The 27,977-nt window shown below is 45.6% G+C and overlaps 3 protein-coding genes across 3 annotated transcripts; 2 read left to right on the top strand and 1 right to left on the bottom strand.

The window, feature by feature from the left end:
- The first annotated feature begins 5,431 nt into the window (after positions 1-5,431).
- On the top strand, positions 5,432-7,125 carry LOC127338721 (glycine-rich RNA-binding protein GRP1A). Its single transcript, XM_051364730.2, has 2 exons — positions 5,432-5,723; positions 6,807-7,125. Exons 1-2 carry the CDS (start codon positions 5,559-5,561, stop codon positions 6,963-6,965), a joined length of 324 nt encoding a protein of 107 aa, XP_051220690.1. The 5' UTR covers positions 5,432-5,558; the 3' UTR covers positions 6,966-7,125.
- Positions 7,126-14,583: 7,458 nt separating this feature from the next.
- Positions 14,584-16,065, top strand: LOC127344663 (probable membrane-associated kinase regulator 4). Its single transcript, XM_051370981.2, has one exon. The coding sequence runs from the start codon at positions 14,856-14,858 to the stop codon at positions 15,945-15,947; it is 1,092 nt and encodes a 363-aa protein (XP_051226941.1). The 5' UTR covers positions 14,584-14,855; the 3' UTR covers positions 15,948-16,065.
- A 3,759-nt stretch (positions 16,066-19,824) lies between these two features.
- Positions 19,825-24,219, bottom strand: LOC127344662 (ankyrin repeat-containing protein NPR4). The gene is made up of 4 exons (XM_051370980.2): positions 24,059-24,219; positions 23,537-23,935; positions 21,630-22,042; positions 19,825-20,827 (listed from the first exon to the last, which is right to left on the bottom strand). The coding sequence occupies exons 1-4, from the start codon at positions 24,078-24,080 to the stop codon at positions 19,994-19,996; spliced, it is 1,668 nt and encodes a 555-aa protein (XP_051226940.1). The 5' UTR covers positions 24,081-24,219; the 3' UTR covers positions 19,825-19,993.
- Between the last annotated feature and the right edge of the window lie 3,758 nt (positions 24,220-27,977).

Raw genomic sequence — 27,977 nt, 5'->3', positions numbered from 1 at the left:
TATGTGGGTATGCTATTCATTAATTTATTATTTTTTAATTTTCACGCGTCTACTCAAGCACCCATGTATACATGTTTTTATGTAGTAACTGGCCGTACAAAATGTGAAACTTCCTTGAGGATGCTGGCTCCCGTAAACCGTGGGCCGACACCTTAAGAGATGGCTTTCGGGCACACTTTTTTTTCCGGGGGCACGGCGACCTCGCGTTTAGCTCATTGATGCGGAGCCGCGCACGAGGAGTCCATTTTCCCTTTTACGTCCCGGATAGTGTTGTCGAGTGTCACGCCGTCTCATTGCTTTCCCGAGTTGGGTTCACGCGTTTGTCGTGCTCCATGTCACGAAACGTGTAGGCTGACATCGCCGCGCGCGCCGCAATGCACCCGCACCAGCACGTGCCACATGGTTTGGTTGTACGCACGGGCACTGCACTACGGCCTCAGCATCCCGGCAGGCTCGGCGACGCCATGTTTGTCCGGGCTTCGTTTCAATGTCTCCGCAGGCTCGTCGACGCCATGTTGTCCGGGCTTGACAACCTACACAGAAAGTTGTTAGGGTCTGGGGTGCCAGTTGCCACCGACAGGTGATAGGTGATTTTCTACATTTTGTTGTAGCCATTGATTAGGGGTGGACACAAAGCTCAAGGCTCAAGGCTTGGCTCGGGCTCGACAAGACTTGGCTCGGGCTCGACAAGGCTCGGAGGTTAGTTAAGCCAAGCCTATAACTTCACATCAAGGCTCGAGGCTTGACAAGCCTTCTCGATGAAGCTCGCAAGCCGGCTCGAAGGCTCGATGTCTTTTTTTTTACCTTATCATAACATTTCCTAATTATAAACAACAAGTGAGCATGAATACATGAGTATATAACAAGTTCACCAGAATTGTGGCATACATCCATGAATCTAATAATTTATAATTGTAATAGTCAACATGCAATCATATAAAGGTATGAATAGGTACATAACAGTAAATGGTGGCATACTCCCTCCTGCCCATAATACGACGCGTATAATTGTTCGTGCAAGTCAAACCTTGCAAACTTTGATCATAAATATTGATAATAATATAAAGATCCACAGTACTAAATATGCATATAATATGACAACTTATTTTATAATAATTCTAAAAATATTAGTTTCACATTATATATGTTTATATTTTAGCTTCGGCCCATTGGTCACCTTTGACCTGAGACTGCCATGAGCATAATACTGGGCTGGCGAAATTGCTAGACTTACGGGAGGATTCTTACGGTATAGATTACGGGATTAGGTGGTTGAATTCTGTTGGTGCAAATCAGCTTGCCTCCCATGAATTTAGGAGCCGTGATTCCCCTCCCACCTCCATGTAATCCCGTAAAATTTACGCAACAAACTGCCCGTAGATGTGGTATTGTTGCCGGACTGGAGTGGCCATTCTTTCTGGACTGGTAGTGGTAGGAGGACAGATCCACCTTCTACACTTCTACTACACATCTACACCTGGTAGGCGACTCTGTGAGGCTGTGGCTTCCACACAACTGTGGGCTGAATCGTGATTCACACTGGTTTTCTTTGCCAATTCTAAGAACAAAAAATGTAGTCTGCCGTACAATGAAAAAATAGTCTCGGATGTTCGCGTACTCCATGACCATTTCTACGGTACGAAGCATCACATGATCCGAATTTCACTATCGAAAATAGCGGAGCAGAGTTTTCCAGATTTGTCAACCCCTATGGCAAGAAAAAAAGAAAAAAAAAAGAAGAAAAAAAAAACGATTAACTTCATACCCTACCCACCAAAGCATACGCTAAAACAACCAAGATTAACTGTCAGTACAAAAGGAGCCTCCAAGTTTTTAACTTTTTTGTGAAACACAGAACATACGCAAACACTCACAAATGCATATATACACTCATCCCTATAAACGCACGCATACACACCCTATCCCTACGAGCACACATGCGAGTGACTGAGTTCAAGAAACTGATCCGACGAGCCTTGAGAAAGTCACCACAGACGCCTCGCTGTGGACCAGAACATCGCCTCCCACTGAAGAATCCCCGACAAACGAACCATATATATCCGAGCAAACCAACATAATGCCAGCAAAACTTAACGAAGCTTTATACAAGCGAACCTCAAGCAAACTAATTTTATGTGGAGGTCAACAAGGCACCTAGCACTTTTAGGCATTAGACTCATCAATTTTCCGAGCCTAGATCCCGAGAGAGTTTGAAGATGATGCCGCCGGTGCCGTCGCCTGCAATACTTCAGCTCATCGGATCATCTCAGCCTCATCCTCCCGTTATTTCAACCCTAACCAATATTTCAAAAAATAACAAGCGTAACAAATCATTTCCGCCGGATATTTGATCGATTTTTTTTTTAATTCAAAACAAGCTCTATTCATTAGCTTCCAAATGGCCCAACACAAAGCAGCCACGTCTACCACATGAAAATTAAATTTTCCTCCAAGTAAATTAGCAACCTAGACAAAATACTGAGTGAAATTTGGTGGTCTATCAGAAGCCCCAAGAGAAAAACTAACTACATTGCACGTACATTTAGTTGCAGGACAATTGAAAAAAGATGATGTACTTTCTTCTTCCTCACAAAACCTACATTTCATATCCCAATCCATCCTTTTTTTTGTCAGCTAACTTCTTATAAAGAGAGTTTAGGAAGCGGAAATTCGTCTTGGCTCCCGGGAGCATTTGCTCCCGGATGTTTGGGGAGCAATTTTTTTCAAAACTTTTCAAAAAATTCCGAAAAAAATCATGCACGTACCTGACCATGGCACACACCACCTTGTGAAATGTCGCTGCGAAATGTCATCGTATGCGTCCTTAGTCCTAGGCAAAAATGACGAATTTCCAGATCTGAGATTCAAATTTTTGGATCTCATTTCATGCCAGAAATTTGTCATTTTTTTCCAGGGCGCATACGATGACATTTAGCAGCGACATTTTACACGGTGGTGCGTGCCATGGTTAGGTACGTGCATGATTTTTTCCGGAACATTTTGATAAGTTTTCGATTTGTTCTGATTTTTTGAAAAATCCGGGAGCAAATGCTCCCGGGAGCCAAATCACCGCTCTCGTTTAGGAAGAACCTATTTTGAATCTTAGCGAGAGTTTTGACTTTTTTTGGAAAAGGAATACATTTATATAATAAATGATAATACCATTTGGAGAGGAACCAATTAAAACTTTTCTGCTTATCAGATACATTGAACCCCCTTGCCAATCATCCAAGTGCTTCAAATGTCTTTCTTCCAAAAAAAAAACCTTTGATTTTTAACCTGCATCACTAACCGGAGCTCACAAATATCTCATGGGCTAGTTTCCTATTTGAAAATTAAACAACTCAACATACATCTCCAGTTTATTACCTTCTTCAATATAGTCAACATCAGTTCACTCTTATTAAAATTAATTTTTTAATCCGCCATATTTTCAGAAAAAAATATAACAAAAGCTTCACATTAATCCCCATATCCAAATAATCTTTAAACATGACTACACTATCATCAACATACTATAAATTGGAAACCCCTTTAGGAGTTATACGTGGAACCAATCCACAAATTAATCCATTACTTTGGGCCTTTCTAAATATTCAAGCAACCACATCACCTACAATATTAAGTTATAATGGTGACAAGGATCCCCTTGCCCTACTCCTTTATGTGTTCTAAAATATTTACCCAATATTTTAACAGACAAAATTCCTCCTTTTACTAGTTGCTTAATCCATCCACACATAGTGGAATTGAAACCACTCAAGTCTACATATTTAAAAAGGGACTCCCAATTAACTATATCATGTGGTTTTCAAAAGAATCCTTGAATTTTCTTAGTTTTTTACTCATACAAAATTTCATGTAAAGCCATCACCCCATCTGAAATAAATCTACCACGAATAAAAGCATCTTGGAATTTAAAGAATACTTTATCAACAACTGGATAAAACCAAAGGACTTTAGAGAAAATCTTAAAACAAACATTCAAAAGATGGGTCTAAACAGTTGAATTCTATTAGCTCCTTTTTTGTAATGAGAGTAAGAATTCCAAAGTACATTCTACTAAGATCCAAACTACCCGTATGAATAAGCAGAAGGGATTACATCGAGGTCATGGCTCAATTCCAGGACCCGAGCCAAGCCAAAACGGATATCCCTATATCAGCGTCACTGTCTCGGCATATGACTCCCCAACCTTCAGATTTGGTTGCTAAGTGGAATGAGGCATCCATGTTAATTTTGACAAAATCTGGTGAGGGCTTTTCCCAACGTCCAAAGGCGTGCTCGGATGGGTTTATTTTCTCAGAAGGTCCTTCCACTCCGGCCTGTACATGCTGCCGCAAACTAAACTGAAACTGATCAATGGTTTTGTGATGCTCCCCATGATTGCTCTTATTGCGTTCATTCCAGCAACTCCACAAAAAGGCCACCGACATGATCTGATCATCAACTGGTAGAGCAAATATCTCCTCTAATACTTGCAGAGCAGATCGGCAAGGTAATAGCTCTAGGCGTACATCTTGAAGCAACAAACCTCGCCATCGCTATTTTGCAAACTTGCATGAAAGAAAAAAATGACCCCCAGCTTCAAAAAAATTATGGCAGATCGTGCATCTAGTATCCATATCGACACTACAAAAGCGAACCATCTGTCTCATATTGCACTGAATATTAGACCAACCACTAGCCTTGGCCTGATCTGCAAAAATCATCTTCAATCACAAACATCAAGATGGCATTCACAACATTTATATATTGATCAAACATTTTTGCGAATCACAGTACAGACGTAGATGCTCACATATACGCATATACACTCATCCCTATGAACGCACGTACACACACCCTACTCCTATGAGCACCTCCGAGAAATTGCGTCCAAGAAACTTCATCCGACGGATCTTGAGATTGACGAAGTCACCACAGACGTCTCGTTGTCAACGGGAACATCGCCTCCCACTGAAGAATATTCTTCTGCCTTTAATGACACACATAAGTATGACTGGGTCATGATGAACATTTTCTGCTGATATTATATATAGAATTTTTGATCTAATTAAGGCGGGGCAGAGGTGAGCCCTAATTAACGTTGGCTGGTGCACACTTGGCACGATAGCGAGGACATGCCAGAAATATTGCGCATGTCTACCAGCCTTGGCTTCCATCTCACGAAATAATCCTTCCACGGTAACGGAACAATCAGGAGTGCTTTAGAGATTTAGTACTCCGTATGAGGAAGCAAAACATGATTTATAGGTTACACCCTAGACATCCGGGATCTGGTTCCTTAAAAATTGGATGAGCTAGTCGCGTGAAATACTAACAACCCCGTCCCCAACCTAGCTACTCAGCGATCCCACGCGCTGTGATGAAAACTGAATAACTGATCCCACGGCACATGATAATCCGATCCTACTGGCCGGCTCCCCTTATATATACGTGGGCTGGTCATCATAGAAGAGAACAATCTCGCAGCCTCTCTTTTCCTTTCCTGTTGGGATCAAGGAAAACCCTCCATTCCTCTCTCTCTCCTGCGCGTCCTGGTTAGGGTATAGCAGATGACGTGTCCGTGGCGGGATGACGACTTCATGAACGCCGATGTTGGCCATAGCGGGCTTACGCCTACGGATGAGCGCCGTGCCCATGTTGGCAACCTCCCCTGGCGCGCCGACAGCCGCTCACTCATAGACGCCTTCGCCAACCACGGCGTGCGCTACGCCGAGGTGAGTGTTCGATGCCTGATCGATATGATGCATGGGTTGACGGTGTACTGTACTATGATGCTTCTGATCGATTGTGTATTTCCTCTGCCAAGTTGCGCATCTTTCCTGCTCCTAGTTGTTTCCTAGGGTTAGATCCAGTTTATCTCCGCATTGGTTTTGCTCGCAACACATTTGTGCTAGATCTCTTTGTTCCCTTCCCATGGACACTGATTTTTGAGGACTGGTGAGATCTCAGTCAGCAGCTTATGTGTGGTGACACCAATTTACTACTAGTATATGATTGCTCGACAGTACTGGGACTGGATCCTCTGACTTGAAGAAGCCAAGTCAGGTAAGCTACATTTCCCTAACTTTCCTTCTTTCAAACTATATAGTTTAAGCCAAAATAACTAGAATACAATTACATAATATAAATTTATGTTATGTATTTAGAATAATTACATAGAAGCAAACTTATGGTGTAATAAAACTTAATTTAATTTTTTATATCTACAGTAACTATCTACAGTAATTAATTGCAGTAATTAATAGGGTAATTAAACCACGATTCCCTGACTTTGCTTCTTTCTTTTCCCTGACTTGCCTCCTCAACGTTAGAGGATCCATTCCCGACAGTACTACGGTGCTTTCCTATGTTAACTTGTTGGAAAACCTATTGATACTGTGGATGCATGGATCTGTATGTGTGTCTTCTCCGTTATTCACATCGATTTATGTTTCAGTTTGGCTGCATCGTTTTTTTTTTTTTGTTCCTTGTTTCCCCGTTCCATTATACCCAGCACTGATTTTTCAAGGTCCGGGGTCTCAGTTAACTATTCGCCGGCCTTCATAGACACATTCATCATACCTTTTCCCGTCTACTGTTACTAGTACAGATCGTGTCTCAAAATAATGATGGATGGTCTAAGCTTGTTCCACTTGATTAAAAACAAGATATGTTTAGCTCCACTTGAGAGTGCAGTGGTTTGTAGCACGCATGCATGGTTCTCATGTTTGTCTAGTAACGATACTTCCAGTTCACTAATTATCTGTGAAATTTCCACGTGTCTAACTGTGCTGTATTTGCTATGAACTTTTTTCTAGGTCATCGTCGACAGGGAGACGGGCAGATCCCGCGGGTTCGGCTTCGTCACCTTCGAGGACAGCAAATCGATGAACAGCGCCATCAAGGACATGAACGGACAGGAGCTGGGCGGCCGTAACATCACTGTCAACCAGGCCAACCAGCGTTCCCGCCGCTGAAGGGCATGAACAGCAACATCTAGGAGGTCGGCCAACTGGCCATTTAGCTTCAGCTTATCAACTTATCTTGAGTCTCGTTTAGTTTGTGCCCGTGAAATGGAATGGAACCTGTTGGTCTATCTATGTCGCGCGTCTTTATTGTTATGTTGGAACACGATTATCTGCGTTGCGTGTCCTCATGGTTGTGTTGAACATCCTATTTATCGTTTAATCAACTGCAGTGTTGAAATGGAAATTGTCGATTATCTCAGTTGTTTGTTGTTTGGATGCACTCAGCTTTCTGAGAATGTGTTCCCATTATATCATTTGCATTCCAGCTTCACAATCTAACGTTTTATCCTGCAAGGCATTGGGAACACAGATGGACTTGGAACTGCTCTTAGGACATCACAAACCATAGAGTAAACACTTCATGTCTGCTGGAAATTTCACATATATTGCGTCCCGAGAGCTTCTCCTCTCCCTCTAGTTTTATACTTTCATCTGTGTTGTGCGTGTGTTTCCTCCTCTCCATGCTCTTCGTGGCTGGAGTCTGAGTGTGCCACCCGTGATATCTGTTCTCTGTCCGTGTAACTCTAGTGCGTTTTCACGCAATGGATAATCGGACTTTGAAAAACCTTGTATGCTCTTCCTGGAATGTTCAAGGGCTTGGCGACGATAACAAATGCAGTGTGGTCAGTGACAAACATCCTCATCGTCAGCCCCACTGTCGCTTGTATTCAGGAATCCAAACTAGCCTCGCTTGATGCTCCTAAATCGTGCTCCTTCTTGCCACCCCATCTATCCATTTTTCTGTGTGCATTAATCTATTTTTTCTCCAACCGGACAAACCCTCTTTCCATTAATTTTTCAATGAAAAGACAAAGTATAATGAGAAAATCTCCAATTTAGTCAATGAAGTTGCCCCGGATGTGCGCTTTGGTCATGAACTTGCAAATCGTGAATTGTGGGTCAAGAAGTTATCCCACGCATGTTTTGGTCATTCTGGTTAGTTTGCTGACGTGGCCAATTGTGGTTTTGCAAATTACCCCCTAAAAAGTGAAACCGAGGACTAGAAAATCAGAAAAAGTAAAATTTAGGGGCCAACTTGCAAAAAAACTAATTGGCCACATCAACAAACAAACGGTCGCCGTGACATAGTGACCAAAACACTCGCGCGGAGCAACTTTGTGACCCAAAATTCATGATTTGCAAGTTCGTGACCAAAACACACATCCATGGTAACTTCATAGATCAAATTAGGGTTTTCCTCAAGTATAATCTATTTTTCTGTGTGCTTACACTTCATTTTTTCGTCTACTTTTACTTCTTTTTTAACAGAGGAGCACCCTAGAAGGGCCTCGAACCTTTCTTTGAAACAACGGAGGAGGTACATATATGTTACAAAGGACCCCAGAAAATGAGAAAAACACACATGGGTCCCTAGCTTTTGTAGGAAAGACCTTGCTAAAAGATTTGAAGTTGCAATCTAGTCCCTCCTCTTCTCCACTGCGGAGCAACAACCGCAGCTCGCTGCAGCCATAGACGACGGCGGAGACGAGACCACTTGCCTTCGGCATGGCAAAGCTCTCAGCGATTGCGGTGATGAAGGGCCTCCAAAAGGAGGTTGAAAACTTGTCGGAGCATACCGGCGTTGAAGAGACCATCTTGGTCAATGAATTCAGCGCCCAATTCGTAGACGCTGCAGAAAAGCTCCATGAAGAAAAGGTTCTTGATCCCCATCGCTGCTTCAGATGAGCACTCGAAGCACGGCACGGCGGCAGGAAAACCAGCCTACCATCAGACCCAAGGTTACTGCCATGAACCTGGGGACGTAAGCAGAGGTGAAGTCGATGGCGACGGTTCTGAGCGCTCGCTAGAGCAGCTTCAGACTCTGTAAGAGCCGCTCCATAATACCTCGCAGGCGTATGTGGATACAAAGCTTGGGGAGTCGCCTCACTACTGCAGCTTCCCTCCTCGCCGCCACGGCAGGCCAGGGAAAATTGCAGGTGAGAACTACTCCACCTTGAACAACATCGGCGAAGAAGCAGGGTCCATCCACCCTTCACAGAATCAACAACAGCCTCCCCCGAAGGGAGCCTGCACCAGATCAGTGCCGACGGGTAACTGGACCTTGAGCTTGCAGCAGCTGCTGAATAGCAAAAACCCTCCTTCCCTCGCCGCCTCGGCTGGCCAAAGGACAGAGCTGTCATAGCCACTGAAACTCGCAGCCACCACAGACCTTATTACTGGAGCAGCCGCCAAACGCCAGCCACGCCCCTCCGACGAGGACGGCGAGGAAGAAGAATGGTAGCAGTCGCCGGCTGAAACGACCGACGAGCTCCACACGGCATAACGCCACCTACTGGCATAGAGGCAAAAACTACCCCTAGTATATACACTACAGAGGCCGCAACCTTCCCTCAGCACGTCTCGACCGGCAGCGCCGGCGAGAACGGCCTCGGGTCGGCCCGGCGACTTAGAATCGGCTCTCAAGAACTGTAGCAGCGGGGGTGGGGAAAAGAGAAGACGCTCGTTTTGATTTCAGTGTGGACCCGTCTTCTTTTACTTGGTTTTTAGTTTGTACTTGTACTCCATTTTTTTGTACAGTTGTACAGTACTTCGGTTTTTTATTGAAAGTAACCCGCATTGCATTTTTTTAAAAGTATGCTCGTGTTGCAATTTGAGATTACGCTGGTGCTGAGCCCGCACAAAGACTGTGTGTGACATGTGTTAGCTTCCCCCAGTGCGTAACTCGCATTTCCAAAAGTGAACCTTTTGCTAGTGATACGATAGATATCCACGTGACCATGTTTTAATCTAGAACTCTAGAAGGGCCACTCACCCGACGAAGTGCGAGCCAAGTCACGGAGGAAGCTGTTGCCGTCAGCCCATGGCTACAGAGCACGAACAGAAATGACATTCAGAACACTAACAGGAACACGGAGCAGAGAGTGATAAAATGGGCCAAAACAAAGAGGGAGGACGTACAATCAGTCCATTTATGTGATGGGCTTAAATCTTCACTTACTCGATGCAACATATCGATTTTTATTTATTGAAGTGGCAGTCCGTTCGAGGATGAAGTCATCACGGTTCACAGTCTTATGAAGTCGGCAAAAGAGTTAATAGCATAAAACCACCACATTGATGGCGAAATTTACCGTATACTACCAGTTTACGTTTGCGGGACAAAAAACCACCACATTTTGCTCGGTTTTTTGCGGAATGCTCTAAACGCAAACTGAACACGAATTGACAAGAAATCTGACAGGTCGGTCCCATTGTCAGCGCTGAGGTGGCAACACACTAGTGAATTTGATGATCTGGACATGGACCCCACTTGTCAGGCCGCATAAAGAAACAAAAATATCCAAAAAAAAAAGTGGTGGACAGGTCGAACGCACAAATCCTCTATTCCCCGCCGAGGCGCCGACCACCACCACCGTCTCCGGTACCGGCGAGGCGGCCGCCGCCGGCGCAAGACTCGCCTGTAGTCTGCAGAGCGCCTCTGCCGCCCCCCTGCTAGGGGCCGACCCCTTGCTCCACCACTGCGCCCCGAGCGCCTCCGCCGTGCTCGTCGTGCGCTCCCGGTAGAAGACGTGGCCTCGTCCTCCCCGTGCACTCTCGGAACCAGCGGTGACTGGCGCACCTCTGGGTTGAGGGAGGGGCGGCGCGGCTTGTGCACGACGGTCGGCGACCTGACCCCATCTCACGCATCGCGCCTCGCACAGCGGAATCCAGGGCGTGGCGGCGCTGCTCGATTGCGAGCAAGGGCCCGACGGCGCTGCTTGCCCGCGGCGGTGCTACTCGACTGCGAGCAAGGGAAGCGACGGCGAGCAGGCCGGAACACGGCGGCGATGCTAGCGGCTGGGTCGGGGCAGCGGCGCGCCGGCGCGGGTGCTGCAGGGGGCACGGTGGCGTGGGAGCTGGGTCCTGGCGGCGGGGGTGGAGCTAGGGCCCGGTGGCGCTGGGGGATCTCCTCGTCGGCGCCGTCCTTCTCACTGGGGCGGCGGCGGGAGTACTCCGACGGCCGGCAGCCGGTGTTCACGGGAGGAGATAACCTCCCCAATTTTATGCTTTTTGGCATTTTTTATTTTTTTATGTGGACTGACACATGGGCCCCTCTGTCCACATCAGCAAACTGCTGCACAGAATTGCCACCTCAGCGCTGACCATGGGACCCACCTGTCAGATTCCCTGTTAATTCGCTGTCAATTCGCGTTCAATTCGTGTTTAGGACATTCCGCAAAAAACCGAGCAAAATGTGGTGGTTTTTTATCCCGCAAACGTAAACTGGTAGTATACGGTAAATTTCGCCATCAATGTGGTGGTTTTATGCTTTTCACTCTCGGCAAAATTAACTCTAAAGAGAAGAGAGAACAACTGAGACCTACCACTCGTGTTGATTGTCTCTTCTTCCTGTCCCGGGACTTCTAGGCGGCATCTCAAGCTTCCGGCGGAGAAATCCTGTCGATAATTTTCTGAACGGAGACAATCTTCAGTGTTAGACGAGTGACAGGAGTCACTATAGGGGATAATAGGGTTGTCGAATGAATCCAATGTACTGAAGTGCCACTTGTTTTGCCAAACGAACCAGCATATTTCTTGCCTCAGAATTCAGGAACTAGATTGCACCACGTAGCAATAAGAAGAGACGTGTGCCCCCTTCGTGACATGATTTTTTGGATTATTGCTACATCAGTGGCACAATCTTGGCGACAGAGTTGCCAACGTGTCTCTCATCGTCTTTCAATCTATTCTGCAATCAGCATTCAGTACACTTGTGTTCTTAATACTTGCTCCCTTCTGCAGGAATGCAGGACCAACCTGGCTCTGATAGGAAGAATGGACCATCAGGATGGTAAATTGGTGCTCAACAACTCTAAACCTTGAGATGGAGCAGAAAGAGCTAAGGGCGAGGCAAGCTCAGCAGTCAGCTCACCGTAAGCTATTCCTTCTCTTCGTTCCCAAATAAGCTTAAGTATTTTTTTCACAGCATCCAAGTAAGCTTCGGTTGGTAATGTAGATTTTTCAGAAAGAACATTGTGCATCACTCATATGTTATACTTTCTTCTTCCCGATCCAAAATAAGCTTCAGTTTGTAATGTATATTTTTGGAGAAAACATTGTGTATATGAATTACCATATTACCTTTCTGTTGACCGATCGCATCATGCATGTGTGACCTCGAATCACGGAAAAGGTAAGAAATAAAAAAGCACAAGCGTGGGGAGCCTGTGGCCGATTCACCGTGTCTGTGCTGCAATGCTTTCGCAGAATCAGGAATGGCGCCTAAGTGCGAACCCGGCAGCATGGTGCATGTACCGCACTTGCATATGCACGCACTGACTCCGGTAAAGAAGCCAAGAAGGCCACGTAGCTGCATTCTGCAAGTGCAACTTTGCCGTCAGATAAGCCTTCTTTTTCCCCCTCTTGATAAAAGAAGTTTATTCCATTCTTATAAAATAAGTTATCTCCCAATCAACTAGTTCAGTCACATCGCAGAGAATATGGGTTATGGGAACAGTACAAAGAAAACCTGGTGGGGTTGGTTGTAACCAAGTTACCCACGAACCGTTGTTTCGGCTTTATGTCGATAGTTACGGGTATGTAGAGTGCTCATGGACTAAGCTGCCTAAGCATATTTTTCAACATTGAAACCAAGCCAAGATGAGTGCTTGTTGCCATATGTCATACGCAGTAATGATTAGGATCAGGACCTGGAGAGTTAAGCAGTCAAAACTCCGCACGAACTTTCTGCCTTTAGGTGATCAGCGACCCCAGAATTGCTGCAAGAGCGTGACCTTTGTGCTTGGTTCCAAGTTTGGAGAAGCGGCAAAGTACACCTCGAGCTCTGAGAGCTTTCATAGGGCTCCCACGACGAAATGTCCGGCAGCTGCGCTTGGCATGCGAAAGTTTTTGTTTTTTTGTTAACACACACAGTTAAAGCGTCCTGCGGCTTGTTAGATTACTGTACAGGAAAAGATAACTACTAGTCTACCGTAAGCTAATCGTTTAGGGTTTATAGTGTCTCGCCTCTCACGCGTTTCAGGTATAGTTATGTCAAGGGATGTCACTATGTCGGTAAGAGGTGGGTATGAATTTTTGCAGGGGCGGTGCACCGTTTCTATAATGTTTCCAGGTACCTAAGAATGTGTAGTGGGCAAACAAGAATCTTGCGAGTTCCAACCACCAGCAACCACGTAACAGTGCTATAGAAATATTCATGTCTTTAGACCTGCAATTCAGGGGGATTAACTGTTCCAGTTGTTAACTTTTGTACGGCGATATTTTCATATAGAATTGTAGATGTTCGATGCATGGCGTAAGTAGGGGAGTTAGGCACTTGATACAACACCTAACCTAGTTGACATCCCTATCTAATCAGCTCTCTCAGCTGGAAAAGAATACAGTGCTAGAGTGTGTCATATATGGTGTTAGGTTAAGATTAAATAATGCCACGGATTGGTACTGGGGCAGATGTCATTTCTGTGATTCCTTTTAAGCAATTTGTGGAACCTTGCTTAGTGCTCTAGCTGGTGCCAAGGAGTACTAGCAGATACAAAGAAAGGTCCAGAAGAATATCATAAAACACTTTAACATGTAGCAAATGACACCTTGACTATAATTTGTGTATAGAAATGTGTACTGTTTTTACCAGGAAATAAATACCTCTTTTGTTTGCCGAAATTTGAGGTCTGTCCAGGTTGTTTTGCCTAAGGGTTTCTTTCTTCAGAGGCAAGTTATCTCCCCAGATGTCAAAGATCTGCATATACAAAACAAGGAGTGAATTACTTACAAAGAAAAGTGTTTTAGCCTAGGCCAGAACGAACATACTGATCAAGTCAAACACCTAAAACAAACCAACCTTTGGACAAGTAGAACCCTACAAACTAGATAAGACAGATATAATTAGTGCACCACGAAGGCTAATGCACGCCCAGAGCTGCACGCCCCTTAATCAATAATGACACCAGCGAGACAAAGTTTTTTTTTTGTGAGAACCAGAGAGACAAAGTTGACATTGGATCGAAGGAAAAGAACCGAAGCAAGCGCAGGAGAGATGCAGACAAGAACCCAGACAACATCTAGCCGCGCACGCGCAGTTTGGACAGGAAACTTAAACAAGGGGCCTGATCTCTCGCCACTGATGTCACCCTCACACTTCCATAGGTTGACATGGAGATGAAATAAACAAACGGCAGGTTGCTCCATGTTTTGAGGGCATGCGCCAATCCTTTCGAATTTTAAATCGCAAGCTTGAACATGAATCAGTCAAGCTCTTGTATCTTGGAAGCAAATCCACGCCACAGTGGCTTTGTTTACTTCAACGTGTCTTGCTGAAGTCATACTGTTTCGCGTGGCGAATTTACATTTACCCTCATGCTTCCTTCCACCCTAAACATAGAATATGGCCTTTGAATCTGAACACCTTATTTGCATGAGAATAGAAATTTGAGACCCCAGTGCAACCGTCCCAGGCGCCACATGCAGTTTGTACCTTGTTGGCCTAATCCTACACACCCACCAAACAAATAGGTCAAGACATGGAAAGAGGAGAAGCATGCAAAGGAAGGAACAAGTAAAATAACCTAATCACCTAATGCAGTGCAGCGAGAACTAGAGCAATAATAGAGAATGACAGTAACTATGCACTACAGTACTGCGTCACGTATAGCCGTGACAGAGGGGATTAGGATACAAACAAAAGGCAGATCATAGGGGGGAAGCAGGTCCCTCATAAGGAGTATAAGCCAATTTATAAACCTATTGCCACTACAGGCATTCGGCTTTAAAGCTTGATCAAGCTCATTCCACTTCGTTCCTAAAACACAACCACTATCTCTGCCAAAACCAAACCACACCAAAGGCTCGGACTCACCAAAAACACAAGGCCAGGCAACAGCAATGGCTAGACATGGCCCCCAAATCCATGACCAACCACTCCAAGAAGAGGACTATATAGACATGGAGCTGAGCTCACCTGCAGCTGCAGAGGTGGGCACCAATACAGCAAGCTTGCTCTGCTACACCACAGCAATGGCAGCCGCCTCGCAACACTCGAGGGAGTTTGAGTTCCACATGTCAGCTCCGACTGACCACTGGGAGCCCGTGGCATCACCAGCAGATGAGCTCTTCTACAAGGGCAAGCTGCTACCCCTCCACCTTCCACCACGCATCCAGATGGTTGAAAGGTTGCTTGAGATTGCGGCTGACAAGGGCCTTCTCTCCGCGAGCACTGCCCCGACAACACCATATCAGTCATGCAGTGTTTCACCAGCAAATTCATGCTATGCCAGTGGTGAGCTCAATGCAGAGCAGTACTTCAGTGAGTGCACAGCTGCCAGTATTGCTGCTGCTGAGGTGGAAGCAGCATGCGAAAAGAAGCCATGGTCCAAGAAGCTCAAGTTCATCAAGAATCTCAACCTTGGCCTCAAGCTCAAGGCATCAAAAGCTTACCTCAAGACAATATTTGCCACTAAAGCAGGGGATCCAGATGAAAAGAGTGGTGCACCAAGAGCAAGTGAGTTCCCCATTGCCCAGGTCAAGAGTTGGAGGAAGAACCCATTTGTCCAGACCAGAAGCAACAGGTACACAGCCTCGCCCATCAGCAACAGCGCTCCACTGGGAGGTAATCTCAAAGAAGATGAATTCGGCCATAGGAGGTCGTTCTCCAGCGTCATTATCCGATATTCATCATCAAACAAGACGTCGTCTGCCTCATCATCGTCATGCTCTTCGTCAAACTCATCCTCCTCCATCCCAACTTCAAATGACTCTGGTTTGGGGCCAGTGCTGAGGAGGAGCAGCAGTGCAAGCTCAGAGATGGATAATCCCATCCAGAGTGCAATAGCGTACTGCAAGAAGTCGCAGCAGCTGGCCTCGGTGAGGAAGAGTGCAAGCGACGCAGGCTTCCGGTTCATGTCATCATCAGCATCAAAGATAGCTGCAGAATCTGAAGATGCAGAAGACATCCTTGAGATATGCAGGCGACGATAGCATAGATATATAGATTTTCAGCACCATGATAATTCTGTAAACTTTTGATCATGTGCTTCCTGTTCCTGCAGACATGTAATTCCCTTAAAAATGCTGATATGTAAGTAACTTCTGTTTACGAACAGCTTCACTATGTTCCAAATAGTATTTTAGCACTTGGCATGGTTGTGGAAGTACAAAAGTGCGGATAGAATCCCCACCAACAAAAGAAAATTCAGGCAACCTTTTCTCTAATCAGTATCCACATACAGATGCACATGTGGTAAGTCCATAACCAAAAAGAGAGGTAGCAGAAACAAGCTCTTAAGGGCCTGTTTGTTTGGGCTGGCTGTGGCTGGCTGCGGCTGGCTGTGCAGCTGTGTAGAAAAAGCTGCTGTGCAGGAAAAGCAGCTGTTTCGAGTTTTACTGTTTGGCAAATTAGCTAGCTGTCTGTCTGTAAATCGATGAATGTCTGAAATACCCTCTAAGCTCGAAGGACATGTATTTTCGTTTTATGTGTAAATAACATATAGATCAGCAAATATTTCTTTATTCAAATTAAATATATAGCTTTCTAATTATATAATATAATTCATTAGATATAAATTTATACAAAATACAAGATATAGTTTTGTCATTACTTCCACGACAACTCATTTGCACTAGTAGATCTTGTGCCCAGGAAATTTATTACATGAGCAATTTTAAATATGTATAAGGTATTCATCACATATATTACGATGCATGGACATGAATCTATACCACGTGTGCACACAAGTTCTGCAATTCCACGTCTTCTTCTGTCAAATCCATCAATCACTTTTTACTTCTCTATACGTACAATCACCAAACGCGCGGACGAACAAGGCAAGCAGCAGCATCTAGCAATAGCATACGACGTGTACTATACCCAACTCGTACACCGCAGCCGCGTCCAGGAAAGGAAAGGAACATGTTGGCTCGATGGCAATTCCCAGTAAATAAGCTGAACGACAAGGGCACAAGCTTATAACGATTCGGTTTTAAGTACCAAAGCTGCGGGAAGCCACAAAAGCACCTCCCGACGTGCTTCCTCTCGTATGTGCAATCGGTCGACCGGCTTTGGAAAAGCCTGAAGCGAAGCTGATCCGTTTGGTTCGTTTAGACTGCTTATTTCAGTGGAAAGCCACCAAAAGCCCAAACAAACAGGCCCTAAGTAACAGGCAATGATCCATATTTAACAGAAGACAGCCAATTATTTTTTGGGTAAAGCTGGCAGTTTGTCCTGTACATGGTTCACTAGCTATCTCCAAAAGCACAAACTAGTTCTGATTAAATCATACCTTCTTTCTGTTTGTTCAACGCAACACAAGAAACATATTTTCGAAAAGGTTGTGTTTCAAATATGTGTCTATGTTGCAACATAGGTAAGGAACTAAGCACATTATGTACAGGTTATTCAAGATACTGCCAGAGAACGCAAGACAATGAACCTTAAATTATGCTACCTGGCTGCAGCTTGAATATTATTACCTTTGTTCTAAAAGGCTTGTATTCGGCAACAGAACTAGTACAATATGACAATGACCACACTTATGCAAATGATAGTAGCATAAATAAGTAACTCAAAGGAATCCAACTTATGTATTCAAGACCTTTTTCTGGCAAGATGCACCTTGATATTATCGATTAATTTGCATCATCAGCTTCACTTCTCTGAATGGCGATTCTTGTGTATGTAGGGGTTCTCATGGCTCTACGTTAACCAAGAAACATTTCCAAATACTATCTCAGGAACCTTGTTTAGGAAATATACAGCACTGTTGGCCGGCAATTAAAATATGAAAGGCAAAAAGGAAAGGTTTGATGCCTTTCTTGCTATCACAAACAAAAAGTAGTAGTGCAATAAAATGAGTAAAAGAGGGGAACAAATGCAAAGGGTGAGTTGCAAGATTGCACATCTTTAAAGCTCTGAACCGTCAGAAAACAATAAAATTAAAGAAAAAGGAAGAAGAAATGCAAAGTGTGAAAACAAAGGCGGCAACAACTTCTCCTGGTACGTATTGGAAGACACCTTGACACACCACAAATAAACAAACAAAAAGCTGATTGCTATGGTTCCACCGAATAGATTAGGACCTGATGCGCTTGCACAGTTTTTAAAGAATTTTCTGGCTACTGATTCTTTCTATCCTGAAAATAGATCATGTCACTGACATAAGAACAGACAATGAAAACGTTTCAATCGTTGAGCCAAAGACATAATATAAAGAGAGATGGTTTTTAAGTATCAACAAGCAGTAAGCTATGGCCTGAAATATATAACACAAGAGATGAAGCCCCCGTTGTAAAACAAAAATAAAGATAGATATAATATATCAGCATATGCACCTAATGATTGTCGGACAAGGAAAACTGGTTATCAGAATGGCAGAATCTATCCGGAACCAATTCAAAAGAATACCACCCAATGACCATTGTGTCACTTAGCTTCAAAAATAAACATTGATGATGACTGAGAAATAGTTATGTGAGACAAATAAACCTTAAACTAAGCAGCCATGTCAAGAAAAAGCAGGGCAAGATTGAAAGGAAAGGTAAGCAGGCTTAACCAACACACTGATGGTGTTGAGCAGTGTTACAACTTACAAATTATAGACATGTAACAGGGCCCACAGTTAGCGAAATGCTTGGATTGTTTATCAGGTGTACGTAGTTTGCGTAACATATGCTACATATTTACGCTTTACTGCTCTGCAAGGATTTGAAGTATTCTTTGATGACAAAACCTGAAAAGGGAAGTATTCTTGGATTACCACGCTAGCTTGGGATACCAGTTTCGTCATCAGTGAGTAAAGTAATGATAGGTTATTCATGACGAACCTTCCCCTAAGAAATAAATACAAAAGAAAAACAGAAAACAATGATGAACCTTGTCTTCTATCCAACGACACGCCAAACATCAACTCCACAACAATAATACCTTTGGGCTCATGTATTTGAACTCTTGTGAGCGTCTCATAATGGTCATGCCAATGTAATGCACTAATGCAGGGAACAACCAGGGTAGCACAGGGTGTCCAACTATTTCCTAATGATAATAGAAGATAAATGTGTCTCCTCTTTCCTCACATAAACAATATCATTCTGGACCGGATCGTCTTACTGGCAAAAGATCTGTGTGTACTAAACTGTTACACTAGCAGTTTTGCTAGACATGTTCAACAGAAGAATATGAAGAACTGGGTATAAATTAGCTACTTCTACAGGAAATCTTGCATACTCAATAGAAAGCTGAAAAACCCAGGAATCAAGAAAAACAAAGTTACAGTCACTCATTTTAGATGCAGAGTGAAATGATAAATTCTTAAGATCGAAGTTTCAGGACAAGATCAACAAATCACCAGCAAACAGAGAAAATATACAGTTACTTGATGAGTTGTTTTATACATGCAATATATAAAACAAAATATGTGTAGCAATAAAACATCATCTTACAAGTTCATAAAAAAAATCAGCATCTTCAAAACATGATGCCCGATTGTGACAAGGAACTAGAACTATCAGGGCCTGCAGTTACATTGCTACATGTATAAGAATGTTAACTGAGGAACAGTTCAGGTTTAAGAATCAGTGCCAAAAGCTTACTTGAGTTATGATATGTACGCTTGCCTCGCATGACAAGTTAAAAGTATATGCATCCAAACCAAAAAAATAAATGAAGTAGTATGTCTCACTACGTCTCATGAATAATGATAGCTGGAACATGGAATGGAAAAAAAAAGATGTGCAACTCACTTGTACAACAGATAGAGCATAGTGGGTTCTTCAACTGCGTGAGCCTGACACAACAGGCCTACCACCTCTTAGTTATGCATGGTTTGTTGATACAAAAAGGATTGAGTACAATCAAAGAATATGTGAGTTAATGTAATTTGTTAATGTTTGCATCTGGAATTTTCATGTACATTTTCGATTCCCGATACCAGGCTGAGTTCAAACACCCTGTCTCTTTACAAGGCATACACTTGATTAAGCATGTACATTCTCAATTCTAGAGACGAGGCTGAGTTCAAACACCCGTCTCTTTACAAGGCATACACTTGATTAAGCTCAGTCTCTGAGATTTCAGTATTGTCAATCCAGGAGCTTGAGCCGCTTCTTCTTGACATCTTCTCTTTTTTTCTAATCTTCCTTATGCGCTTTGATTTCACCACATAGTATGTCATCGTGCCAAGAACACCAGTCATCGTAACACCACCTATCAAACTAACCAGTATCGCTGCCCATTGGAAGTGGCGCCCTAGCACAATATAGCATGAGGCAATGAAAGAAATGGTAGTGCAAACTGATGCCAGCCACATAAGCTTGTTGATCACCTCAACAACCTTTCGCTCAGACTTGGTTTCTCCTCTGACAACTGTTATTTGAACCACGACCACCGCCAATGATGTGAAAAGAGCTATGGCATTGAAGATGAAAAATATTCTAAAGGAGGCAGCCTGGACAACAACCGCAACTCCACTGTTATCATTTCCACCAGGTACGGTAAATATAGCTGCAAAAGCAACCGTAGCAAAGAGCACAGCAACAACAGTTACAGAATTTGTTGCATTATTGATGCCTTCTCTGTGCAACTTTCTGAGTTCCTTAGCAATGCCATGCACATTTTTGTTTGTTTTCCTTGTCTGTTCAAGCTGTGTGTGGACATCTTTCTTTATCTCTGTCACTGTCTTCCGGAGTTCATCTCGAGGCTGATTCAACTCCCTAGATCTAAGTGCACCATGTTGAGACAAAATATCCTTAATTTCAGAAGACTCCTCACACTGTGGCAACCCTTCAGCTATATCATAAGCAGTCTTGTGATCTCTGTTCAGTGCATTGACATGGGTATCTGGTAGCCGCAAAAGAACAATAACAATCTGCAGTAAATGTGAAAAACAGTATGTCCCATTAAGTTTTGGTATTTATGTCATATTATAATAGTATGGTAATTTTCAACAGTTTTTGAGATAAAAGATGTGCTGCGCAAATTAACAAGTTATGGCAATTTTCGAAATACTTTCACCATACAATTAAAAAGTTAGCCAAGCTGTGGTCTGGCTGGCGAACAAGCAAGGCTTTTACTAACTGCACCACAAGAAAGCATTTACATTTCATACAGGACACAATCTTATCAGCCTAGAGCCCTAGAGAATAACTTGTTTCTAAGTTCTAACACCTTTGCTTCAATGATGTCCCTCACCAGAAGGTACTCCCTCAGTTCCATATTTTTTGTCGTCGTTTTAGTTCAACCACAACAAGAATTATGGAACGGAGGGAGTATAATATAGGTCATCTCTAATCCATTTGCTTGGATGATGGCCCTCACCAATAGTTATAGTGTAAGTATAACAATGTAAATTATCAGGATATGTATGGAAGATCAAATGGAAGTGTACCCCTTGATATTTGATCATTCTAGTAACAAGGTATAATCAGAAGGTAGAGTAACAGTATAATTTTAGACTACTAGATGCATTCTAGGTATACATGATATAAAAAAAAACCCAAGTTTGATGCAGGGACAGGGGGAATAAAGCTTCCATTATCTAAAAACTAAAATATCCCAAGTACTTTCGATATATCTGCGCGTTGTTTCTTTAAAATGGAAGAAAGATGTCCATAACAAGTGGGGTAGACATAATAAAGGTAAAAATGTAATAGTGGGAAGACAATAAATACCTCTGCTCGTTTTTTCCTTGTTGCTACATGCAAGGCAGTGTTTCCATTTTTGTCTGGCAGCATTACAATTGCTGGATCAGCATCAACGAGTGCTCTAAGAACATCACAGTTAGTTCCTTTTACAGCCATATGCAGTGCTGTTTGACCCTTCTTGTCGTTTCGTCTTGCTAGCTGTGGATCTTTCTCAAGTAATGCATTAACAATTTCTGTATGTCCCTGCCGAGCAGCAAAATGTAAAGCATTTTTGCCATTGTCTTTGGCCATTTCTCCCAATCCAAAATCATCTTGTTCTAATAACAATTTGACAACTTCAGCATGTCCCCTCGTAGCTGCTGATATAAGCGGGGTAGTATTTGCGGGGCCAAATGTTTTGGCAAACATCCTATTGTAACGTAACATTTCCTGCACAACAGCTGACCAAAAGAGTAACAGTTAGGAAAGATTGTTTCCTATGTAACTAATCGGCAACATAAACATGCAATGAAGAATACAGGAGCCAGAATATATTAATACAATATCCTAACTCACCCTGGATATAAATGAATTTCCGATTACACCAGTTCCACCATTACCGTTATAGATTAGAAAGTGATGGCTGATGGTTCTATTGGAAGCTATTCAGGATATGAAGAAGACATCAAGGCACACAAATTTGACGTGAATCTATAATTATAGTTGTTTGTACTTTGTAGCCATCACATAATGGAAGTGAAATATCCAGACCACGCACCAAACCTTTTCAAGCAATCCTATCCTCAAAAGTTCATCCTATTTTACATTCCCGTTTACCTGATTAGCGCAGTCTCTGAAGTGTAACAGTTTAATCTGCCACAAACAGATATACACTGAACTCAGAGGCAAGCAAACAGATTTCTAACACCTAATATTCATTCGACAAATGAAGAAAGCAATCAGCAAGGAGCTGCGCAGACTAAAACATTGAGTAACCACATACGTTATTTATACTGGGGGGAGGCAAAGCAAAATATCAGACTCTCAGAATAATTGCAAAACAAGCAATGCTAAAAAAAAGTACACCAAATTTCGTATTGGTAAGAAATCACGCAGTTCACAATTTTACTAGGATACAAACTTTTGGGTGCATTTCCAGATCCTGGACCAAAACATCCAGCTAATGCACCAAACATTTTCAAATGGTCCTATCCCCAAAAGTTCTTCCTACTTGGCACGCCAGTTTACTCAAATAGCGCAGTCTTTGAAGCGTTATACTAGTTTAATCTGAACAGATGTACGCTGAGCTCAGAGTCAAGCAAACATATATCTAGCATCTAATATTCATTTGACAAATGAACAGAGCAATCAGCAAAGAGCTGCCCAGACTAAAACATTGAGTGGGGACATATGTTCTGTATTCTGTGTCCTAATTAATTGAGTACTTGATTATAGTATACCCGGGAGGAGTTGGCAAAAAAAAAATCAGACTGTCAGAGTAAGTCCTATTAATAGTGCGCTTTTCTGTCGATGTTATATTTATTGATAAACTGGTACTCCCAGATGTAGACATGTTGTTTTCTTAAAGCAGGGCCGCATGGCATTTCTATTAAAAAAATCCTATTAATACCTTAAACAACTGGCAGTAATTGGAAAACAAACAACGGCAAAAAAAAAAAAAAACCTACACCAAATTTCATATTGGGAAAAAATCACGCAATTCCCAGCTTTACTAGTGTAGGAAACTTTTGCATACATTTCCAGATCCTGGACGATCAGAGTTCTACTTGTACCAAGTACTCAAGTAGGCCGTTACTACAGTACAATACTACGTACCAGCTAAGCAAAGCAACAAACCGCTAAATTCCAAGCACAAGGCTCCACAATTTATTTACCGGAGAAGAAGCGCAATTCGCAGCAGAGCAAAGTGGCGGTGCTGGAGACGGAAATCTCACCGTGGTGCCCTTCTCTGGCGGCGACGTGCAGCGCGTCGTACCCGGACCTGTTCTTCGCCGCCACGGCCTCGGCGTCGAGGTGGCGGAGCAGCTCCACCACCGCGTCGAGGTGGCCCCGCTCGGCCGCGGCGAGCAGCGGCGTCTCCCCGGCCTCGTTGGCCTCCGCGGCCACCGCCCGGCGCACCGCCTCCAGCTCCTCGCCTCCCTCCCCCGCGGCCACGACGACCGCCGCCTCGTCCAGCGCGCGGCGCAGCGCCGCGGCGTCCCCCGCCCGCGCCGCCACGTGCAGGTCCGTGTCGTTGTGGCGGCCCGTGACCTGCCGCACGTACCGGCCCCGCTTCCCGCTCAGCGAGACGGTCATCGCCTTCCCCGCGCCGCCGCTCGTGCCGGGGACGCCCTCTGTGCGCGCGAAAAGGAAACAGAGAAAAAATCGGTCAGTACAGTGAGTCAGTGAGCCGAACCTTCCTCGGAAGAAAATTCCGGAAATGAACACCGCCGCAAGGAGTCCAGAGCCCCGCTCACCTTCGCGGATCTCGACCGACATGGCGAGAAGTGGAGATGGAGTGCCGTCGCGCGCTAGGGTATGGGCGGGGAGCGGTATAAGAGGGGCTCGGCGGGTCGGCGGCGCGGAGGAAGGCGGGAGGAAGGAGAGGTTGGAGGGAGGAGGAGGAGACGGCAACGACTCCCTTTTGGAGCTTTTTGCCGGAGGTTTTGTTGGGGTTCGGGCGGGAGCAATACGGAAGGGGAAAGCGAGGACGGCGGGGCCCGCCGGCCGGCGACGGAATTGCAACGAGTGGGGTACAGTGCGAAGCTGCCACGGAATTGCAACGAGTGGGGTACAGTGCGAAGCTGCCACGGAATTGCAACGAGTGGGGTACAGTGCGAAGCTGCCGGGCAGCTTCGCTGTGCTTGGAATGTCGACGTCACAGAGACGAGTCCAAGAGGACGAGGCGAAGTGGAGAAGACCTCGTGCGTCACAGCGTCACGGGCACGTTTCCATTTGTTTTCTACGTAACCAATTTCTATTCGGAGAGGATGATAAAGCTGATGAGCGATGGCTAGCGCTCGACGCTTTTGCCTGTGCATCCACCGAAGTGTGAACGGGACTGCCTGGCACTTGCGAGAGGATGCCCACAGTTCGGTGCCCTTTGGCTGCATCTGCGTGAGGTGGTCCGGATGTACTTAAGCTGCTGACATGGAAGTAGATGCACAAGATGAAGGGACCATACACACGGAGACCCGCGGCAGCAGAAACAGAAGAAACTTGCGTTGCGTCAGTTAGGGTATCTCCACCGAACGACCCAAGCGCTGGACCGTCCGTTTTGAGCTGTTTGGTGGCCGAGCGGACATCCGGACAGCGGCCCGCGTCGCTGCCGAGACGGCGGCGAAGAAGGAAGAGGACGCGGAGATGGTGGAGGCGGCCGCGGACGGCTGGCACGAGACCGCGGACGGCCGGTACGAGGCCGCGGAGGAGGGGGGCGCCGTGGAGGAGGAGCCCGTCAACGCGGAGGATCTCGCGCTGGCGAACATCAACGCCGCCATCGAGGAGCGTATCGCCGACCTCACGCGCGTGACGAAGGAGCACGAGGCCACTGCCGGGCCGGTCGCCGCCGATTAGGCGACACCCTCGGCCGTAAGAACCGGCTCCTCGCTATGCGAGCAGCCCGCCACCTCATCCACCGCCCTCGCCGAGCGGCGCGCCCAGAGGCTCTTGCGTCGGCGGAGCGCGGCCGACAAGAGCGCATGCGCCGGCGGAACGAGAACCACGAGGCCCAGGCCGCCGGCCACGTCCGCCTGGAGGCGCGGACCGCTGTGGAACGCGCCGCCCTGCAGGAGCTGGAGCTGTGCAGGAAGCGGATGGTGCCGCTGCAGGACGCGGAGCGCGAGCGCGCCCGAGGCGCACGGACGGAAAGGAGGAGGATGAAGGCCTCCGCCGCGCCACCCAGCTTGTAAGCTGGAGTGGAATCCTCACGCGTACAGGCCGCCCGTGTCGAGTGAAATCCACGGCCCCGACGGTGCGTCGGCAAGGAGTCGCCGGCGAGGCCGTCGGTGCCGTACGTATTAGGATAGGAGTAGTAGATTAAAAAAATGTAATGGGTACCTTTTTAATGAAGAAAAATTATTTCTGCCTATGACACGTGGGCCAGGGGCGGACAGGGGACGGACGCGAGCGACCAGCCATCGGCGTCCGCGGCCACGTAAACTCGTCCCAGATTTGGTCAGGGGTTTGGGTCGTCCCGGACGCCGCGGCCATCCATCTTAGGGATGGGTCCGCGCGATGGGCCGAATTTTTGTCCAGCTCGACCCATCCGGACGCGCGGGCGCGGGATGGGTCGCCACGTTGGAGATGCCCTTAGGGCCCGTTTGATAGTCTGGAGATACCTTGGCTAGCATCGCTCTAATTTCTAGCTGTTTGATTGTCTGGGAGCAACGTCTGAATCGACCGTTGCCTGCTAGTATGTCCTATTGTCGTCTAATTTTACACCCTCGCGTGCAACGGTTGCACGCATGGAGAAACGCGGGAGACACCGCGTTGTCTCGGTCTTCTCTCTCCACTTCCAGTCACCGGTTCACACCTCTCTGTCCATTCAACTCTCTCGCTGACACATGACACTATCCCATCAACCGCTGCCCATCGCCTCCTCGGCCTCCCCCGCCTCCTTCGGTCCTAGCGCCGACGGATCCCACCGCCGTCCCGACGGTCATCCGGCCGAACGCTGCGCATGGTTCGGGAGTACGAGGCAGGCGGTCGCGATACGACGGTGTAGATCGTCCTCGATCGAGTACCGGTGTTGAATCGGCTGTCTCCGGTCGCTTCTAGGCCTGTCGGGATGGGTACGAGGAGCGCAGACATGGCCGCACTACAAGCCACCGGGATTCGATCGCCCGATCGCGCTACGTGGGTTTTTCAGCCATGCAATCTAGCGTTTGCTTCGGCGAGGGCGGCGGCAATGGCCACGGGTGTAGAAGGCTCCAGCCGATAGATGGATTCTGCGTCGGGGTTCACCTCTACCACGATGCACGCGCCGATGCCATGGGGCCAGACGCGTCTGGCTGCTCCCAATGGCGTGTCGCCGGTCGTGTCACCGCCCTTCGGGCGACCCCATGCTCGTCGGCAACCGTCTGCTCCATCAGCGCCCCGTCTTCCAGCCGCTGCTCGAGCGTTGTGGCATCCGACTGCTACTCCGGCTCCACCTCCGCTCCCTCCTTGATTTTCGGGTGCAACCTTGTGGACCACATGCCGGTGCCGCAGCGCGGCCTCCTCCTCTAACGGGCCAGCTTGCTCTCCGACCCATTGTAAGTACTTTATCTTTCCATATCGGATTGATGTCAATGTAGATCGGATTGATGTCAATGTGTGTTGCATGTTAGTCATAAGCATGTCAATGTTGAGCTTATGAATGGCATGATGATGTTGAGCTTGTCATCGACATGGTGATGTTGAGCTTCTCATTTCCATGGTGATGTTGCACTTGTCATTGCCATTGCAGCTCACCATGCCAAGTATAGCTCACTCTTGTCATTTTCATTGCATTTGTAGAACTGCCTCTTCCTGGAAACCTTTCCTACGGACAAGGCACGGGACAATGTCATCCGGGTGTAGCTTCGGGATGCCAATGAAGGGTTCATGGAAGCCCACCGGTAGGTCACCGAGCCTAGGGTTCGCGTCGGGCAACCTGCTAACCTGGGGCACGGTCCTAGGTAGTGGTTTCCTGCGTTATAGTGATTTTTAGGTCAAAATACATCGGTGGGCGAAAAGATCACGCGATTTGGACGATCGATGGCCGAAAGAGCACAGGTGGCGCACCCTAGATGTTTGGGCGCGCCACCTGGTGTCTTTTGGCCCTCAGGCCCATCCAGGTATGCTTCCAGGTCCCAGGGTGCTTCTCGCAATGAAAAAATAACGGTCCAAAAATCTCCGGCCAATTTGACTCCATATAGTTCTCTCAGAGTGAAAAATATACAAAACATGGTTTTCCTGTTCTGCAGAGTTATGAACTAAATAAAGGAGATCATTGGTAAATCCCCATAAATTAATGTAAAATATGGTATTATCATCATATATGTTGCAAATATGTGGGAGTTTAATATGATAAAGGACAAAGTTCATGTATGTATTTTACATGCATCACACATGATGTTCGCAATGGAGCTGTCATTTCTTGTAACTGTTTTTCTACCTTCTATAAAACTAAGGTACCCAATTGCGTACTTTTGAAAAATAAAGAAACTGGCAAACACTGATGATGCAAAAAAAAAATGGCGCATAGATTGTAAGCAGAAAATAACCATGATGTGTTCCTTTTGTTCGGTTTAATGTTCTATGATTATTCTTGGTTAAAATTACCAACCCTTGATTGTGTTTTGAAACCAAATCTGAATTTGTTAGTTAAATTAATTGTTTTTCTGATGGAGGTAAAAACTTTGCCTTATCAATTAG

This window comes from Lolium perenne, chromosome 3, assembly GCF_019359855.2.
Source record: "Lolium perenne isolate Kyuss_39 chromosome 3, Kyuss_2.0, whole genome shotgun sequence".
Taxonomy (NCBI): Eukaryota; Viridiplantae; Streptophyta; class Magnoliopsida; order Poales; family Poaceae; genus Lolium; species Lolium perenne.
The sequence above is the reverse complement of the archived record's forward strand: the minus strand, read 5'-3'. Positions and strand labels throughout refer to the sequence as shown.

Coding starts and splice junctions, on each gene's coding strand:
- LOC127344663 (XM_051370981.2), top strand. CDS start 14,856: ATGGCTAGACATGGCCCCCAAATCCATGACCAACCACTCCAAGAAGAG.
- LOC127338721 (XM_051364730.2), top strand. CDS start 5,559: ATGACGTGTCCGTGGCGGGATGACGACTTCATGAACGCCGATGTTGGC. Junction 5,724..6,806: donor ACGGCGTGCGCTACGCCGAG/GTGAGTGTTCGA, acceptor ACTTTTTTCTAG/GTCATCGTCGACAGGGAGAC.
- LOC127344662 (XM_051370980.2), bottom strand. CDS start 24,080: ATGTCGGTCGAGATCCGCGAAG. Junction 23,936..24,058: donor GTCGGTCGAGATCCGCGAAG/GTGAGCGGGGCT, acceptor TCGCGCGCACAG/AGGGCGTCCCCGGCACGAGC. Junction 20,828..21,629: donor CAAGGAAAAAACGAGCAGAG/GTATTTATTGTC, acceptor CATTTACTGCAG/ATTGTTATTGTTCTTTTGCG.